The following is an 18,470-nucleotide window of genomic DNA, read 5'->3' as shown; positions in this document are numbered from 1 at the left end:
CCTTGCTCTAAACATTGTTGTCTGGATCTAAAAAAATATTGTTTTAATCTGTAAGTATATAATTTGTCTAAATCTTCTTGAAGATTAGTTAACTTACATTCCATCCCATAATCAATATTTCTATTACTGGTAAAGTCCATAATTTATATTGGACATAATGTATGTTTTTCTTCCTTAAATTCAGCAATTTCCTTATCTCTCCTAATAGCTTCCAATATTATTTTATACCTCATCGATTCTTAAAGTCCAGTGTAAGAAAATTTTATTTGGCTCCAATGCGCTAGTAAATTTACAATAATCTGTTATTATAGATAGAGAGAGAGAAAAATATGACTTTATGATCAGTTAGTAACAAAGGTTAAACATAGGTCTTAATAATCACTTCTTCTAAAGAGGCTGACGTCAACTAGAAATCAATTCTAGACTGTTCGACCATTCTTTGTAACAGCACATAAATTCATTTTCTTGTGGATGTTTACCATTCCATATATCAATCAATTCTAAGCTTAAAAACAGCCTCTTTAATTCTGAATCAGAAGGAGATAATCAGTGTGGGAAACCTCTTTATCATAGAATCCAGAACTGCTAAAATCCCACTGTAAATAAACTTTAACATCTTGAAAATAATGGAGCAGCACGGTGGCGCAGTGGGTAGCACTGCTGCCTCACAGTTAGGAGACCTGGGTTCGCTCCCTGCGTGGAGTTTGCATGTTCTCCCCGTGCTTGTGTGGGTTTCCTCCAGGTGCTTTGGTTTCCTCCCACAGTCCAAAGACATGCAGGTTAGGTGCATTGGCGATTCTAAATTGTCCCTGGTGTGTGCTTGGGGTGTGTGTGTGTGGCCTGCGGTGGGCTGGCACATTGCCCAGGGTTTAATTCCTGCCTTGCACCCTGTGTTGGCTGGGATTGGCTCCAGCAGATATATAGCGGGTTGGATAATGGATGGATGGATGGAAAATAATGTTAAATTTTGTTAAGGTTTTCTTCAATCTCACAAAACAAAGCAAATTCTTCAAAATAAACACCTTCCCACACTTTATATCTTTTATAGTATAAAAAATAGCTTTTCACCTACTTATATCACATATCCACTCTTATAATTAGCAGAACACAAAGATAAAGACTAATAAACTGAATACCTAGAGCTTGAACAAAAAAAACAACCCAAAAAGGCATTATTGCCTCTATAGATTCTGACAATAAAAATCTGAGGTGAAAAAATCATATACACAAATGCATAAATGTAAAATTTGTACAAATATATACAGCAGACGTATAATTTCTTCTTCTTCAAACATAAAAAATTAAGCAGCATTGAAACACCTTAAATAGCTAAGTAATAAAAACAAGCAGCTTTCCACACCTTGTATAAATATAAAATCATGAAAGTCAAAAAACAAGAAAGAAAATGCATGCCTACTTTAAAATAACCACAGTCAATCTCAGGAAAGGATCCAACCCTTCAGTTCCGTTTCATTTGGGTTTTACTTATGTACCACCAGTGAATGCTTTTGCCTCAATAAAACTGGTCCTTCTTCCTTTATCTCCGGCATCCTTTACAAAATACCCAAGCATTTTATGGATCTCCTTATCCATCAAGATCAAATCCTCTATAAAACATTTCTTTCTGACTTGAAAATTTCACAATTCTTAACTTGTTCCTATTGCAAATCGCACAAAGAATAATTATTGTTCTTGGGTTTTAACCTTGTTCATTCGGATCTCATCTTTACCTTCTTTAAACATCACTTTACTTTCAGGGCCAATAGTACTACGTATGCCAATCACTTGACATTTATTGTCTTCCTCCACTTTGTCAGAAACCTTATGCAGCCTCAAGTTCAATCTTTGTCTGTATATTTCAGCTTCATTTACTTTCTGATATTTTTGCTCACTTATCCTAGCCAATCTTTGAGCTATCTTTAGGCTAGATTTTAAATCCTGTATCTTGTTTACTGCAAACTCCATGGATTTTTTAAACATATTGATGGAAAGAGAATTTTCTCTAATAATGTCTTTAAGATTATCTACTCTTTCATTTATTTTCCTGCACAGAATGTCTTCGATGTTGTCTTGTAATTCATGAAGAGATGACTTATTTTTGTTTTCTTCATTATAGATTTTACTGGAGAATCAGGACTGGACTTGACATTGGATAATGGCATAAGGTGTGGAACAGTGAAATCTCCTGTGGCATATAGGGTGTACATATGCTCTAATTAAGAATACATAACAATTTTGTATTCTCAGTTTTCATGTTGCTCCAAAAGTTGTTTTTTAGAAGAATATTTCTCTTTTCATTTGTTTGTAGCAGTGGCATTAATAGCAGCTAAGTCATAGTCAGCATCAATTTATCCAAGTTGAATTGCTCAACGTCAAGCTTGTGACCTACACAAGCTAATTTTTATTGGACGGAGGCTGGAGGGGGGTGATTTCACTGCTCACGCAGTGTAATGTCCCTTGAGCGGCTCCTGGTAGCAAGCAGTGACCCGTGGTCCATAGTCACCGGGGCCACAGCTATCACTCGTGTGCAAGACATAGGCTTGATGGGGCGGTCCGCTGCCCGCCCACTACACCGCCGCAGCTACTGCTTCTGACTGGATGCAGGCTGGATGGAGCAGAGCATTTCACTGCCCGACCACCACACATGCCTGTCCCGTTTGTTCTCGGTGGGCGGCTGGTAATGCTGCAAGTCGTGACCCAATTGTGGCCGAACGGTGGCCACTGAGGGTGAACGGGGCGATGGGGGGTAACATTGTAGGGTGGCTGCCTGATGAATGGGGGCGGTGGTGGACGATTCACTAACCGCGTTTGGCCGCACCGTGTTCATTCTTGGTGGGCGGACGCTGCAGGAAGCATACTGTAGTGGAGGTCACTGTGTGGTGGGCGGGTGGTGAACTGCCCCTCGCCGCCCCCATTCATTCTCAATAGCAAGCCTGCTTGTACTGTTACGCACATACCAGGAAGTTGTCTCTTGTCAGTACATCAGACTTGTTGACGACAGGTACATTCCTGCTGTGGTAGTGTGTACAGTGCTGTGCAGAAGAGCTCATCTTATCCTTTTGTCTTCACCCTTCAAGAATGTCTCTGAATCACAAATCTGATGTAAGTGCTGGTGATACAGTAAAGATGAGAAAAACCATCACCACGGAAAATGAAGTAGAAATAATAAAAATGTTAGAGAGAGGTGAGACTCCATCATTCATTGGCAGAGCACTTGGTTACAGTCTGTCAACAATAGCATTTATTAAAATAATGTACCTGTTCCGACTTACATACAAATTCAACTTATGTAAAAACCTACAGTCCCTATCTCGTACATAACCTGGGGACTGCCTGTATTTTAGATTTCAGAAAATTTGCATATAATTATGAGATATCTTGGGGATGGGAACCAAGGCAAAACACAAATGTTATTTATGTTGACTATACACATAGGCTGAAGATAATTTATACAATGTTATTAGTAACTTTGTGCATGAAAAATTTGTGGACAGCCGCATTAGTGGAATCACCTGTTAAACAATAGCAGTAACATTCAATGGTAGACTTTCAGTCTTCACACAATATTGTGTTTTTATTAAAAGGTTACATAAGAATATGGTTGTTAATAAACTGGAACCAAAAGAGCATCAGAGCCTATGTACCTTCTAAGCTTCGTTGGTGCCACTAAGCATTTTTAAACTGTGCCGTTTACTCCTCCCATGCAGCAGTTTAGAAGTGTTGTACAGCTGCCATCATGCCTATCACACTTTGGTAATGCACAGGCAGCTAAAAGCTCTACAGAACTCATCGTTAGTGTATATGTACACCACTTGAAATTCAAAAGAAGTAATCGAGGAAACACTGGTCAGAGCCCCACATGGGCAAGTGAGGTATGGAATTTTCCACTTGTAGCATCACGTCGACGCTCAAAACCTTTTGGATTTTGGAGCAATTTCAAATTTTGGATTAGAGATACTCAACCTATACTACTTACTCCTTTTTCACTGAATAGAAAGCAATACCATCATGCAAAGCACAGTACAAATGTGGGAGAATAAACCAATAACATTGAAATGATCCATTGAGTCTTTGTGTAAGTAACAGATCTATGAACCCATGACAATACCCAGCAGGAAAAATACCTACCATTTCACCAGAAGGGACTGAAAGGTTCCATCAAATAATTTTACCATTACGTAAGCATTAAATCAAAACAAATCTCTTTCAAAGGTCTACATTAAACAACATAAGAAAAAAAATAACTTCAAAATTACATTGTGGGTGGTCAATGACTTCTATGAAGTCAACATGTTAACTGCCCAATTTGCCAAATATATATGATTAAAGGGTAGGAATAAAATGTCAGGAAAAAAGGCAATAAAAAACCTGCCACCAATTAGGTCTGACTAATAACAATTTTTTGTCATCTGTGTGTGTGTATATATATACTGCTCAAAAGAATTAAAGGAACACTTTTTAATCAGAGTATAGCATAAAGTCAATGAAACTTATGGGATATTAATCTGGTCAGTTAAGTAGCAGAGGGGGTTGTTAATCAGTTTCAGCTGCTGTGGTGTTAATGAAATTAACAACAGATGCACTAGAGGGGCAACAATGAGATGACCCCCAAAACAGGAATGGTTTAACAGGTGGAGGCCACTGACATTTTTCCCTCCTCATCTTTTCTGACGGTTTCTTCACTAGTTTTGCATTTGGCTACAGTCAGTGTCACTACTGGTAGCATGAGGCGATACCTGGATCCTACAGAGGTTGCACAGGTAGTCCAACTTCTCCAGGATGGCACATCAATACGTGTCATTGCCAGAAGGTTTGCTGTGTCTCCCTGCACAGTCTCAAGGGCATGGAGGAGATTCTAGGAGACAAGCAGTTACTCTAGGAGAGCTGGAGAGGGCCATAGAAGGTCCATAACCCATCAGCAGGACCAGTATCTGCTCCTTTGGGCAAGGAGGAACAGGATGAGCACTGCCAGAGCCCTACAAAATGATCTCCAGCAGGCCACTGGTGTGAATGTCTCTGACCAAACAACCAGAAAGACTTCATGAGGGTGACCCAAGGGCCCCATGTCTTCTAATGGGCCCTGAGCTCATTGCCCAGCAGCATGCAGCTCGATTGGCATTCGCCATAGAATACCAGAATTGGCAGATGCACCACTGGTGCCCTGTGCTTTTTACAGATGAGAGCAGGTTCACCCTGAGCATGTGACAGAAGTGAAAGGGTCTGGAGAAGCCATGGAGAACATTATGCTGCCTGTAACATCATTCAGCATGAGCAGTTTGGTGGTGGATTAATGATTGTCTGGGGAGGCATATCCATGGAGGGTCACACAGACCGCTACAGGCTTGACAAAGGCACCTTGGCTGCCATTAGGTATCAGGATGAAATCCTTGGACCCATTGTCAGACCCTATGCTGGTACAGTGGCTCCTGGTGCACAAAAATTCCTGGCCTCATGTGGTGAGAGCATGCAGGCAGTTCCAGGAGGATGAAGGAATTGATACCATTGACTGGCCACCACACTTTCCTGACCTAAATCCAATAGAACACCTCTGGGACATTATGTTTTGGTCCATCCAATGCCACCAGGTTGCACCTCAGACTGTCCAGGAGCTCAGTGATGCCCTGGTCCAGATCTGGGAGGAGATCCCCACAACACCATCTGTCATCTCATTAGAAGCATGCACCGATGTTGTCAGGCATGTATACAAGAACACAGGGGCCATACAAAGTGCTGCGTACAATTTTGAGTTGCTGCAATTAAATTTTGGCAAAATGGACTAGCCTGCCACATAATTTTTTCACTCTGATTTTTGGGGCGTCTTTGAATTCAGGGCTCTGTAGGGTGATCATTTTCATTTCCATCAAACGATGTGGCATCCTTTCGTTCCTAACACATTACCCAGTCTATATCAGTATAGATATCCAGGAGGATTTCTTTTTCCCATTGAGATCTGATGTGTTTTCATGTGTTCCTTTAATTTTTTTGAGCAGTTTATATATATATATATATATATATATATATATATATATATATATATATATATATATATATATATAAGTAAAGGGTTACATTACCTCTCGTGTTGTCTGTCTGCATTATTTCAAATTGACTTTACCCCTAGCCTTGTGTAATTTATTAAATCATGTCTCAAGACCGCTAATTGGAATCTAAAAGAAGCCCATTGAACACTTCAGGCATACTATTTGAGGGAATCTGGAAATAACTACCAGGTTCTGTAGACTGGTGTATTTAAAAAATGTCTGAATGAAAAATTGAAGAATGTAAGTTATTACATAACCACAGTAAAAGGACAGACTAAGTAGTTACTCTCATTTTTAAAAATTTTGTATTTTTTTAAGGCGATCTCCAAAACCACTTTAGACGCAGTCCCCTCTAGGAGCTCCTAACATGCATCCCTGATTCCCTATAATCAGTTAACGGGACAGACATACTAGGCAGCTACTAATCTGGTTAACCACAAATACAGTCAGCAAGACCTGTCCTGTCCTATATGAGAACCTTTTTATATTAGATGCTATACTGTATACTAAACATCATAAGCAGTCTTTACCTAAATTGACATTTGTTAGTATTCTCCATTCTCCAGTATAAGTCTCTTTCTTTCCTACACAAACTTCATGGTACTTCTATACCTTGCAAACCATGAATAATAACGAATTGAACAACTGTGCTTAAGAAATTTTAATAAAGAAAGACAATAAACTAGGGCTAAGAATCAAAAAAATTAACTAATTAATCACATAGTTGTATGGAATTAATCACAATTAATCACATCTACTATTAAAACATGCAATCACAAAATAAATACATAAATCATTAAGTATACAGTACAGGCCAAAAGTTTGGACACACCTTCTCATTCAATATGTTTTCTTATTTTCATGACCATTTACATTGGTAGATTCTCACTGAAGGCATCAAAACTATGAATGAACACATGTGGAGTTATGTACTTAACAAAAAAAAGGTGAAATAACTGAAAACATGTTTTATATTCTAGTTTCTTCAAAATAGCAACTCTTTGCTCTGATTACTTTTTTACTCTCTCTTGGCATTCTCTCGAACACCTGTGAAGTGAAAACCATTTCAGGTGACTACCTGTTGAAGCTCATCAAGAGAATGCCAAGAGAGAGTAAAAAAGTAATCAGAGCAAAGAGTTGCTATTTTGAAGAAACTAGAATATAAAACATGCACAAGTACAACCTGAATTTAAATACCTTCATAAAAGTAAAGTTGAAAAGAAGGCAGTAAGAAAACAAGGCAAACATATTAATTCTCAAATTGACATGGCATATGAGACACAGAAGCAATTGAAAGAGAAATAAATATGAAATAAGTTCATATTCTAGCCATTAATATTTGTTAATACCCATTAATTTATTAAAATTACTGTATATAAATAAGTAAGAACTTGGAAAGTATTTTATAACATGGATACAAAGGGTGGCACTTACTTTAAAGATTTAAATTCCAGTCTGAAGATACACAAAAGCAAAAACAGCTCCTCAGGCAAAGATGAGCCATAACCTCAGCTCAGTCTGTAGTACTTTATACAGCCAAGCAACTCTTTCAGTGCAGCACAAACTGTAATCCTGCCCTAGCATTGCTATGGGTACAATCAGCCTCTTCAGGCACCAATGTAACTATTTACCACAGCTCCCATCTTCTGCCAACATCTCAATTTGGTGTGTTTTTAATCACTAGGACAGAGTTGTGGCTTTCTAAAGTAATGAATTAGTTCAAACAGTGTTTAGCTGCCGGTTTATAATGTTCAGTTCAGTTAATTAGGTCTTGCATATCCTCACAATTGCTTTCTTTTTTGTAACTTTTTTTCCCCACTTTTATATTAACTTACCTAGAACAGCAGGAGACAGTTCTGCTATATGAGCTACTTGCAAGTGTGCTCTTCCTCCCTCCCCAGCATCTGACTCAGTTGCATTGGGCACCTGAGTGGCCGTTGGACAAGTCGGTGTAGCTGTTGTCAAGGCAAACTATTTCGTAGATAAGTCGCTCAGAATGTTTCTCTATAAGAGAAATGAGTTTGCAGCTTTGTCCAGTCTACAGTAATTACAAGCTATTAAGACTGTACAAGACCACTGAATTGTTTAGTCCAACTATGGGTGAGCAGATGGAAATCACAGATTAGGTCTAAGCTACCAACTCCTGTGTGACTCTTACCTAGTCACCTAACTTCAATTGAAGAAATGTGTCACTGTAAAAATACATTTTCTACTGTAAATACAAAGCTCTTTTAAACACTCTTCAATAAAATAGGCTCTGTACAGACTGAAGACTAAATGAAATATATTGTCAAAAATCACTTCCTACTATGACAGTAATAGAATAACCTTCTATAGCATAAAGGGCTACTTAATCTACTCTCTATATATAAAATCCTAAACCAACGATTTTATGTGACATTTTTATGTCACACTTTAAATCAGGCTTATTTTAAAACCTACATATATATGTTTGGTATCATTCTTTTCAGAATTTATCGAACTTTAATGTGATGTTGTTAAGATTTTCAGATTCTTATTCTGTTTTTAAACTACAAACTAAAAAATATTAAGAACTTGCGTCCCACGAGACGAGACTTTCTGCCAAGAGAGTTAACCATGCTCGGGGCTGGAAATAAAAGAAAGAGTAGGACAGCTGCTGTACATGCTTTTAAATGTTTGATGCGCCGCACGAGATGCAGATCACCTGGCACGGCAGCAGCAGTAATGTAGCAGATGATCGAGCAAAGAGGACTTAAAAAAAAAATAATTGTTTTCCATTGTATCACCGTTTAAGAGGGAGTTTTGGAGGAGCAACCGGGTCTCCTTGAAGTGCGTTCAGCCCCCCTCTTCACAACAAGAGCGGCGGAGACATGAAATGGCTAGTTGTCAAATAAAAACACATAATGATGCATCATGCAGCACATTGCTAATTTCTTAGGTTTTTAATTTTATTATTCTTTTAATTAATTTACTCCATGTCTCATAAAAAATAGAATATTCAATATGTATTTATATACTTGAAATATACTTTATTGCTAACTTAATCATTATGTAAAACTCTATATCACAGTAAAACAAGCTAATTTATTTTGATAAATTATTGTATGAATATTGGAATACTTACTATTTTCCTTCAACAGCTTCTATATCAAGTGTATTCACTCCATTCCCATGAATACGGTCGACAATTCTGTCTTTGTTTAACTCCAAGGTAAGCACCCTAGTATGAAAATTAATTGACCAGGATTAAATACAGTACATCTACAAAGAGTAACAAATTATTTAACTCCATTTTGGACTTTAACAGACTGTATTGTGTTTAAAAGAACTGAAAAAATAAATATAAGGTTTCTGTTGAAAACTACTTTCAGAAAACAAGATAACAAATTGACAAAAAAATAAGCAGGCTCTTAACTCACAAGTACAATAAAATAAAATAAAATAGGGCATCATTCTTTAAGAGAGACTGTTGGCATAACAATGCCTGTTAGAAATGAGCTGTGGTGTATGTTCTTTATATCTAATGTATAAAACTGAATATGTGTTTGTCGGGTATGGAAATCTCCACCAGGTTTTGCACTGATTTCCCATTTGTATTGGGAAACACCATAGACAATGCTCCATTCTGAAATGTCACCAAACTCTCACCCTCAGCAGGGTATCCCTGGTAGTTGACTATAACTTGGCATTTGAAAATGCTCCACTTTTGTAATACTCCATTCAAGTTTACCAAAATGAACACATTGTGTTGACATCAAGAAATTATTGCAGTGTTACCTATTATTATTATTAGTAATTGTTCATCTATACAAAGTGAAATACAAAAATTACTGTATAACTGGTAAGAGAGGAGAGTTTAATTGTGCATTAGAGGGGATCACAGTGCTGGCCCAATGTCAAGTAGGTAGCAGGTATCTTTACACTATGTTACCTTAATATCTGCCCACACGTAGTAATGTATGTGGAAGTGACAGTAATCAATTTTTTGTATATGGTCTCAAGTAAAAGAGTGCTGAACCATAAGAAAAAGCACTCTCATTCCAATTTTATTGTGTGTTCTTTCTGCTGAATAATCCTTTAGAATGTAACAAATTTGTTTATGTACCACTGAATTTTGCTTATGTATGCACGTCTACATACTTTGATCATTCAACCACTTTGTCATTCATGCTTTAATCTTGGTTTGTCCAGATCTGCAGTGTAACCAAAATGCATAATGTATCCTGAGAACACTGTGCTACAGTGATGTCTCTGTCTGACTGGTAAGCTCACTCAGTGGTACCTTCCCTACCACCTTTCCCATGAATTTTTCTCCAAGATGGTGTTAACAAAGCATGCCCTTTGTCCTGTTGCTTTCTTAAGACCCTCTTTTTTCTCGGCAACTCCTTGCTAACCCAGCAACTAGTCACATTAACAATGCTGTTTGTGCCTATCAGCTGGCAGCAAATACATCATAGGTGCTTCAAGTCTGTCATCAGGTCAAAAAATAGGTAAGGGTCAATAACTGAAAGGAGAGTCACAGCTCCTTAGCAAACAGCTTGGTATTATCTAATGACATTTTTCAACTTTCATCCACTCTTTACTATAATTATTTTGAGGTTTGTAATGACAGAAACACTAACAGTATACATAAAAAGTACATAACTCTTTAGAAACAAGGATTTAATGGAAAACCTTTCTGTGCTCTGTTTTTTCCTCACATTCAGTGGTATAAATATTTTACATTGTAAAATGTAATTTAGAGCAGAGTCCTGAACAACATAAAAACTATACACTATGGCTCATGTAGATGGAAAATATATGCCAATCATGACATCTAGTGGAAGGAAAAGGCATGTACTAACAGAAGACTATACATTATGGATTAGCCAAGCTGCACAATGGGCATCTCATGTAAGTATGGCATTACACAAGTGATGAATGCTACTCATTTACCTGTAGAACTTCCATATTTGTAAGTCTTATATGATACTGGAGCCTACATTCCTATCACTAGCAGAGTATGGTCCATATTTTTTAAGTACCTATTAACCTGGTACTTTTTGTAGTTTTTTGGCGGCATTAAAACAGTCCCAGCAAATGCCTTGATTTTAAATGGGATTTTGTTTTACATATTTTTACTCTGAGTACTTGATGTGTACTTCTTTAAAAACTTATCATAAGCATGATTTATTATGAAATACTGGCACAATCATAAATTATAGTTTGTGTCGATTTTATTTTAACCTTGTTCCAAGAACAAGTCATACACTTTCTAACATATTTACGCTTGTATAGCAAACAACGCCTAATTTAAAGCAATAAGTACATTAATAATTAAGTACAAGATAAAAAGGCTAGAAAAAAGTAATGCTCTTCCAAGCACCAAATGGCAAAATAATTGTGCACATCAAACCCTGAATTGAAAATCTATAATGGCATAATACAAAATGAAAATGTCTTTTACAAAAAGTAATACTAATGAGATACAGGGAGTAAAGTTTGTCATTAAAATGCTTAATTTCATTATAATGATAAATTTGAACCGAAATTGACTATACTTACTTTGAGTTCTGCCTAGTCAGGAATGTAAATCTTTAGCTGGCCAACATCAGTAAATAAATAACCATGTAAAGGTTTCAGATTTTAACTCCAATTTTGACTTAGCCATTGGTTTAACGATTCTGAATTTAGATTTAAGTAGTTGAAATTTTCTGAAAAAGTAAAATGCTTGAACCAGAAGGTTTATAATAATATTTTTTTCTGAAACGGATATAGAGGATATTTTTAGAACATAAAAAACAAATAAAAGTCCTGGGCCACACTATCTTTGTGGAAGACATTTAAAAAAAAAAAAAAAACACTCAAAATGATATATTTTTTATATGTTACTTATCCCATGAAGTTTGTATTGGTTGCCAAAAATGAATTTTAGTATGTTTCATTTTTTGCTATAATTATTACTTACGTCTGGAAAACTCTGTATAAAATATAAACAGGAAAGGCACATTCTTATAATACTGTATTTTTGAATGAGGGGAAGAGGCAAAATCAAAAGAATTCCAACCAATATAAAACTTGAAATGGGTATTGTATATGGAAACAATGGTTGTTTTAGTGGAACTTCCTTCATAGCTCTGTCGGTGTGGCATATGTCAAAGCTGTGTCTTTTTTCTGTCTAAGACATTCAATGATCAGATAAACATGGTTCAATGTCCAAAACAGTGTTCCAAAAACTTAAGAACTATGTGTAAAGTAAGCATTGCAGTTTTAATAATAAACACACACACACACAAACACACCTTCTTTCTGTAACCAAGCCTTTAAAAATTGGCATAAAAGTGTGATGCCAACCAGAAACACCCGTGCAAGTGATTATTAAGGAATCTACTGCGGTATGAGGCATTTTTTTATCTTAATTCTATTTTATTATAGCAATTGAAAATACTGATTCAAATCAGTTTTCCGTGAAGCAGAACTGGTCCATTGGCAGACTTGAGCTTTTATGGAGAATTATGTGACCATTTCTACTGTAAATGGGTTTTCAATTAACAGTAGGTCTTGCTTGCTTGGGTTCAAGTTTTCAAAGCGAGTTTTGAAATTTCCAGGCTTCTCCAGAAACTCAGCATAATTCTGATGATGATGTTTTCCTTTTCTTTCTGACAAACATTTTAGGAAGTGAAGAATGCCCTCCTGTATGCCATATTTAAATATGGTACCTCCAGTTTTCTTTGGAAAGTACACACTTCTGACATGAGGTCACATTTTGTGTTGATTCTACCCTGACGCTTTATGTCTAGGTCAGTGAGGTGGGATATTGCATCAGAAAAAAGGAACAGCTTACATTTTATTCCCTGTGAAATTCACAAACTGTTTATAGCTTTTGCATTGTTTTATCATACAAAAAAGTTTGAAGTTCTTTCAGAGTGACTTAAAACTGTTCCAATGCCATGCTTTTGCTTAGCCACCTAACATTATAGTGGAGAAGTAAATTATCAAATGCACTAACTTGTCGGGAATGTGTACAATAAACAATGCTGAAGCTCTTGCAAATAACTGGTAAATTTCATGACTGTTATCATAACGTCTGAGTACATTTATTCCAGAGTGGCACACAGAGCTGTCTGGTGGATTACACAGTGATAGGATATCAGGTCTGGGTGATGATCTTTCAAGCATTTCACCAGTCCCTTATCTTTTCCTGTCTGGATGATGCTCCATCAGTTTTTGGTTACCGTAAGTGTGCCACCACAGAAAAAAGGCTGGGAAACACTGCTGTGTAAATTACATAATAGTTACTTTTTTGCGATGTTAAATATTGTAATTAAACTGCACGTCAATTACTTCAGAACTACAATTATGCATGGTCTTCAATTTTTGTTAAGCTCGCAGTACAAAAGTGATCACGTAACGCAAACACAATTGAAGCTACGAAGAACAAAGAATTGTGCGAAATCGAGGTACAAAGCCCCGCCCACTGAGCCGCGGTATTCGCATACTGAGAATTTGAAAATGAAACTACTGTACAAAGTGAAAAATGAAAATTCAGTGGGCAGCAGGTGGCGCCAGTGCTTATTTGCGTTTTACTTCTCATTTCTTTCAGACCAGTTGCTGTCCAGACTGAAAATGAAACTGCAAATGTTCCTATTTCATTTTATTTTTAATTTTTGCAGCATTCTTGCGTGTAGGCTTTGAAAATTAAATTGCAAATGGTGCTATTTCATTTTGTTTTATATTCTTGGTGCATTTTTGCGCGTAGACATTGAAAATTAAATTGCAAGAGAGACTGCATTTTGATTTTATAATTTCAATTTTCATTTCCTTTTTTTGCAGAAAATATCACCCATAGGTTAATGTGACTGCAGGTACGTCATGCCACGGCACACGAACTGATAAAACAGTAAAAATGAGTAGTCTTACCTTCGTGTGGACTCTGCTCGCTTCAAGTGAAGGGGATCTTCTAAACCTGTTTGGCGGGCGAAAAGAAATCCCAACATCGCTAATACACAGAAAGCACTCGCCCGTTATTATGACTTTGTTAAAAGTCCTTTATCGTAATTTGACAGGCACCTGTGCATTTTATCACGATCCCTACTAATTTTAGGACACACTGTAATTTCACCAAATTTTTTAAAACATATTAACTACAGTTCACATCATTACACAATGGGAAAATAAACAGATAAACTGGTGAAAGGTTTTAATTCCACTGATAACTTCATAAAGGGAGAGTGTTTGCGTATGCATGGAATCTACATGGGCAGACATAATACAAATTGAGAGGTCGTTCTAACAAAGAGCATCGTGATTGGCTGTAACCATTTCATCTGACCAATGAGCATCTTCGATACAAGGCAACCCTGACTCTTTAAGAAACGTCAAAGTTTGTCGGTCACTCAGTTATTTCATGCTTTTGGCTTTCGTTTAATTTGTCTTTGTTAAATATGATTAAAATCCGAGATTTGTTAAGGAGAACCTTTGGCATAGTAAAACATCACGTAGGAACTGATAGTTTCGGCAACAAATACTACAGTATACCAGAGCAGAAAACGTGGACAGGTGAGGTTATATTTAGTTGTTGACGGTTGTTACGTATAGATATGCTAGTGGTCACAAATACAACAAATTCCTTATTTTTTGTATCAATTTGTGTATCTCTCATTGTAATTATTTTAGTTAATAGCTATATTGAACTGTTATATCTTTTCGAAATGAATCGGGATATTGTAAAATAGTATATATATAACATGTTTTTACAAAATGTATTATGTATTTTTGGGGGGAGCAAATAATAAAAATACACATTGGCTAATCATTCATCTTGAGTAGTGAGCTTACATAAACTTGAGAAGATCTTTTGATACACCGCATGAAACCGTATCTATTTGGAAAACATGAAGCTTTGTGAAAGAAAGTGGTCAAGCAGAGACATGTTAAAAGATAGACGGGGAGGACTTTATTTGTTCCCAAGGGGACATTTGGCTTTTTTACAGAAGCTCTTTAAATAAATATAAATAAAGTATACACACTATAACATGAACACACAAGAATGACTAAAAAAGGAACAAAATTCAAAAAAGGAAAAACTTCTGACTTGGCTGTCACCATCATAGTTGACAATTATGCAGGCAAATTTCTGTTGGTAAAAAGGAGTCCTAGTAGCGCTTCTTGACACACTTAATATGTTAAAACTGAATGTAGTAAATTTGGGTTTACACAATCATTCTGTCTGCAGCAATATTTGATAACAGTTTTCATCAACTTATCTTTATAAGCACAACATTTTTAGCATCAGGAGACTGTTAAAAATAAAAATGTGAATGTTTTAATAAAATATAAAAAACAGATTTTAACTAGTAGGTAAGAGTAAAGGTAAAGGAGGACAATTAATGTTTAGGCATTAAAGTCACAGAATGCAATACAGAATGCTGCGGTTACTTTTTTGGTTCACAGAGAGGCACCTGAATTTCAGCATATATGTTTGTAAAGGATTGACAGCATAGTTGAGTTTCCTGGGCAAATAAAGTGAGCTGCAAGCTGATGAAGGTGGTTTCTAATTGAATACAAGTACTAATGCAGGCTAACCAGTTCATTTCCCCTGGGGTACTATATTTAATTTTGGTCTCCATTTAAAAAAAAAAAAAAATGAAGAAAATATACGTGCATCCGGAAAGTATTCACAGTGCATCACTTTTCCACATTTTGTTATGTTACAGCCTTATTCCAAAATGGATTAAATTCATTTTTTCCTCAGAATTCTACACACAACACCCCATAATGACAACGTGAAAAAGGTTTACTTGAGATTTTTGCAAATTTATTAAAAATAAAAAACTTGAGAAAGCTCATGTACATAAGTATTCACAGCCTTTGCCTTGAAGCTCAAAATTGAGCTCAGGTGCAACCTGTTTCCCTGATCATCCTTGAGATGTTTCTGCAGCTTAATTGGAGTCCACCTGTGGTAAATTCAGTTGATTGGACATGATTTGGAAAGGCACACACCTGTCTATATAAGGTCCCACAGTTGACACTTCATGTCAGAGCAGAAACCAAGCATGAAGTCAAAGGAATTGTCTCAAGGCACAAATCTGGGGAAAGTTACAGAAAAATGGCCTCCATCATCTGTAAGTGGAAGAAGTTTGAAACCACCAAGACTCTTCCTAGAGCTGGCTGGCCATCTAAACTGAGCGATCGGGGGAAAAGGGCCTTAGTCAGGGAGGTGACCAAGAACCCGATGGTCACTCTATCAGAGCTCCAGAGGTCCTCTGTGGAGAGAGGAGAACCTTCCAGAAGGACAACCATCTCTGCAGCAGTCCACCAATCAGGCCTGTATGGTAGAGTGGCCAGATGGAAGCCACTCCTTAGTAAAAGGCACATGGCAGCCCGCCTGGAATTTGCCAAAAGGCACTTGAAGGACTCTCAGACCATGAGAAACAAAATTCTCTGGTTTGAGGAGACAAAGATTGAACTCTTTGGTGTGAATGCCAGGCGTCACGTTTGGAGGAAACCAGGCACCGCTCATCACCAGGCCAATACCATTCCTACAGTGAAGCATGGTGGTGGCAGCATCATGCTGTGGGGATGTTTTTCAGCAGCAGGAACTGGGAGACTAATCAGGATAAAGGGAAAGATGACTGCAGCAATGTACAGAGACATCCTGGATGAAAACCTGCTCCAGGGTGCTCTTGACCTCAGACTGGGGCGACTGTTCAAATGTCAGCAGGACAACGACCTTAAGCACACAGCCAAGATATCAAAGGAGTGGCTTCAGGACAACTCTGTGAATATCCTTGAGTGGCCCAGCCAGAGCCCAAACTTGAATCCGATTGAACATCTCTGGAGAGATCTTAAAATGGCTGTGCAGCGACGCTTCCCATCCAACCTGATGGAGCTTGAGAGGTGCTGCAAAGAGGAATGGGCGAAACTGGCCAAGGATCGGTGTGCCAAGCTTGTGGCATCATATTCAAAAAAACTTGAGGCTGTAATTGCTGCCAAAGGTGCATTGACAAAGTATTGAGCAAAGGCTGTGAATACTTATGTGCATGTGATTTCTCGGTGTTTTTATTTTTAATAAATTTGCAAAAACCTCAAGTAAACTTTTTTCACGTTGTCATTATGGGGTGTTGTGTGTAGAATTCTGAGGAAAACAATGAATTTAATCCATTTTGGAATATGTCTGTAACATAACAAAATGTGGAAAAAGTGATGCGCTGTGAATACTTTCTGGATACACTGTAGCAGCACTAGAGCAAGTCCAGGATGACTAGGTTGATTCTGGGACTAAGAGGTATGAGCTATGATGAGAGATTTAAGGAGTAGAACCTTTTCAGGTTAAGCAAATGGAGATTAAGTGGTGACATGATTGAAGTCTTTAAAATTATGCAAGGAGTTATTACAGGAGATTCCAGTTGGTACTTTAAAATAAATTCTACAATAAAACACCTGGACATAGATGGAAATTTGTTAAAGGCAGATTTTCTACAAATGTTAAAAGAGTTTATCTTCACCTCAAAGAACCATAGACACCAAGTAATATGGTGGGGAGAAGGACTTTAGCTACGGTACCTTCAAATCTTTACTTGATGTTTTATTGAGCAATCTAGGTGAATAGGGTGGATTAGCTTGTTGAGTTGAATGGCCTGTTCTCGTCACAATATTGTAAACATCTAATGTCCTTATGACATCTGATATTAATCGGAGAAAATTTGTAATTGGTTTATGTTTTTTAATACTTGTTCTGATTTTCTATTTTAAAAGAGGCACCAGAAATCTGAAATAAATGTAGGGGAAAAATCACATTTATTGTTATATGAAGAGTGAAGATGTGTCCGAACAGTTATACACATGAAATAAAGATGTTTTTGCATCATACATAAAATGCAATAATCCAATGAAAGGTGACTTTTAGACCATTTATAACGAATAGAAGTTAGTGAGCAGATCTGAGTTTAGCTGTACTATTGACATCCGTGCTTATCAATGCTGTAAACCATTTCAATAAAGACGTGATTATTTTTTTAAATAGGTAACTATTATGGTTACAGTTTTATGCTATGTAGCTTGAAGAAATTTATAGATAAGATACTTTATTAATCCCAAAGGTAAATTTATGGGGGTTGTGCTGTGCTTGGGCCTTGACTGTTTAGATATGACTTTAGTTGTCCCCAGGGGAAATCTGGCCTTTCACAGAAGCTGTTTGTGTTATGGCGTCATTCGTGTCCTCCTGTTGGTAGTTTTGGCATTAGTCTGATTGTGGACCACGGCTGCTTGGTATCGCCAACCCTATTAGAATAAGTGCATACAATATCTTTACCCACATTGTAAAATCTAGGGGTGCAAAGGCTATCACCTATCACAACAAAAGCATTATATGAAAGGCAGGAGCCAACCCTGAACATGGTACCAGTTGCTTCAATATACAGTTCAAATTATACATATAGTTAAAATAATCTGAGAAGTGTATAATTC

At 37.0% G+C, this 18,470-nt stretch overlaps 2 protein-coding genes across 5 annotated transcripts in view; one reads left to right on the top strand and one right to left on the bottom strand.

Moving 5' to 3' along the window:
* The window catches only part of ercc8 (excision repair cross-complementation group 8), a 44,578-nt gene extending 30,316 nt beyond the window's left edge, over window positions 1-14,262 (bottom strand). The window contains exons 1-2 of the mRNA XM_039758717.1: window positions 13,923-14,262; window positions 9,148-9,243 (exon numbers count right to left, since the gene is read on the bottom strand). Coding sequence (XP_039614651.1) covers window positions 9,148-9,243; window positions 13,923-13,999 — 173 coding nt within the window. The 5' untranslated portion in view covers window positions 14,000-14,262. The remainder of the gene's footprint in view (window positions 1-9,147; window positions 9,244-13,922) is intronic.
* Window positions 14,263-14,359: 97 nt separating this feature from the next.
* The window catches only part of ndufaf2 (NADH:ubiquinone oxidoreductase complex assembly factor 2), a 140,506-nt gene continuing 136,395 nt past the window's right edge, over window positions 14,360-18,470 (top strand). For 3 of the 4 annotated variants that reach the window (XR_005634319.1, XM_039758710.1, XM_039758709.1), the window contains exon 1: window positions 14,360-14,561. Coding sequence is in view for 2 of the 4 variants with exons in the window: in XM_039758710.1 (XP_039614644.1) it covers window positions 14,447-14,561 (115 nt within the window). In the remaining 2 variants the exon portion in view is untranslated. The remainder of the gene's footprint in view (window positions 14,562-18,470) is intronic. The other variant, XM_039758711.1, reaches the window with a different exon arrangement.

The sequence above is a fragment of the Polypterus senegalus genome, chromosome 7 (assembly GCF_016835505.1).
Source record: "Polypterus senegalus isolate Bchr_013 chromosome 7, ASM1683550v1, whole genome shotgun sequence".
Lineage (NCBI taxonomy): Eukaryota > Metazoa > Chordata > Cladistia > Polypteriformes > Polypteridae > Polypterus > Polypterus senegalus.
This window is presented reverse-complemented; position numbering and strand designations above follow the sequence as displayed.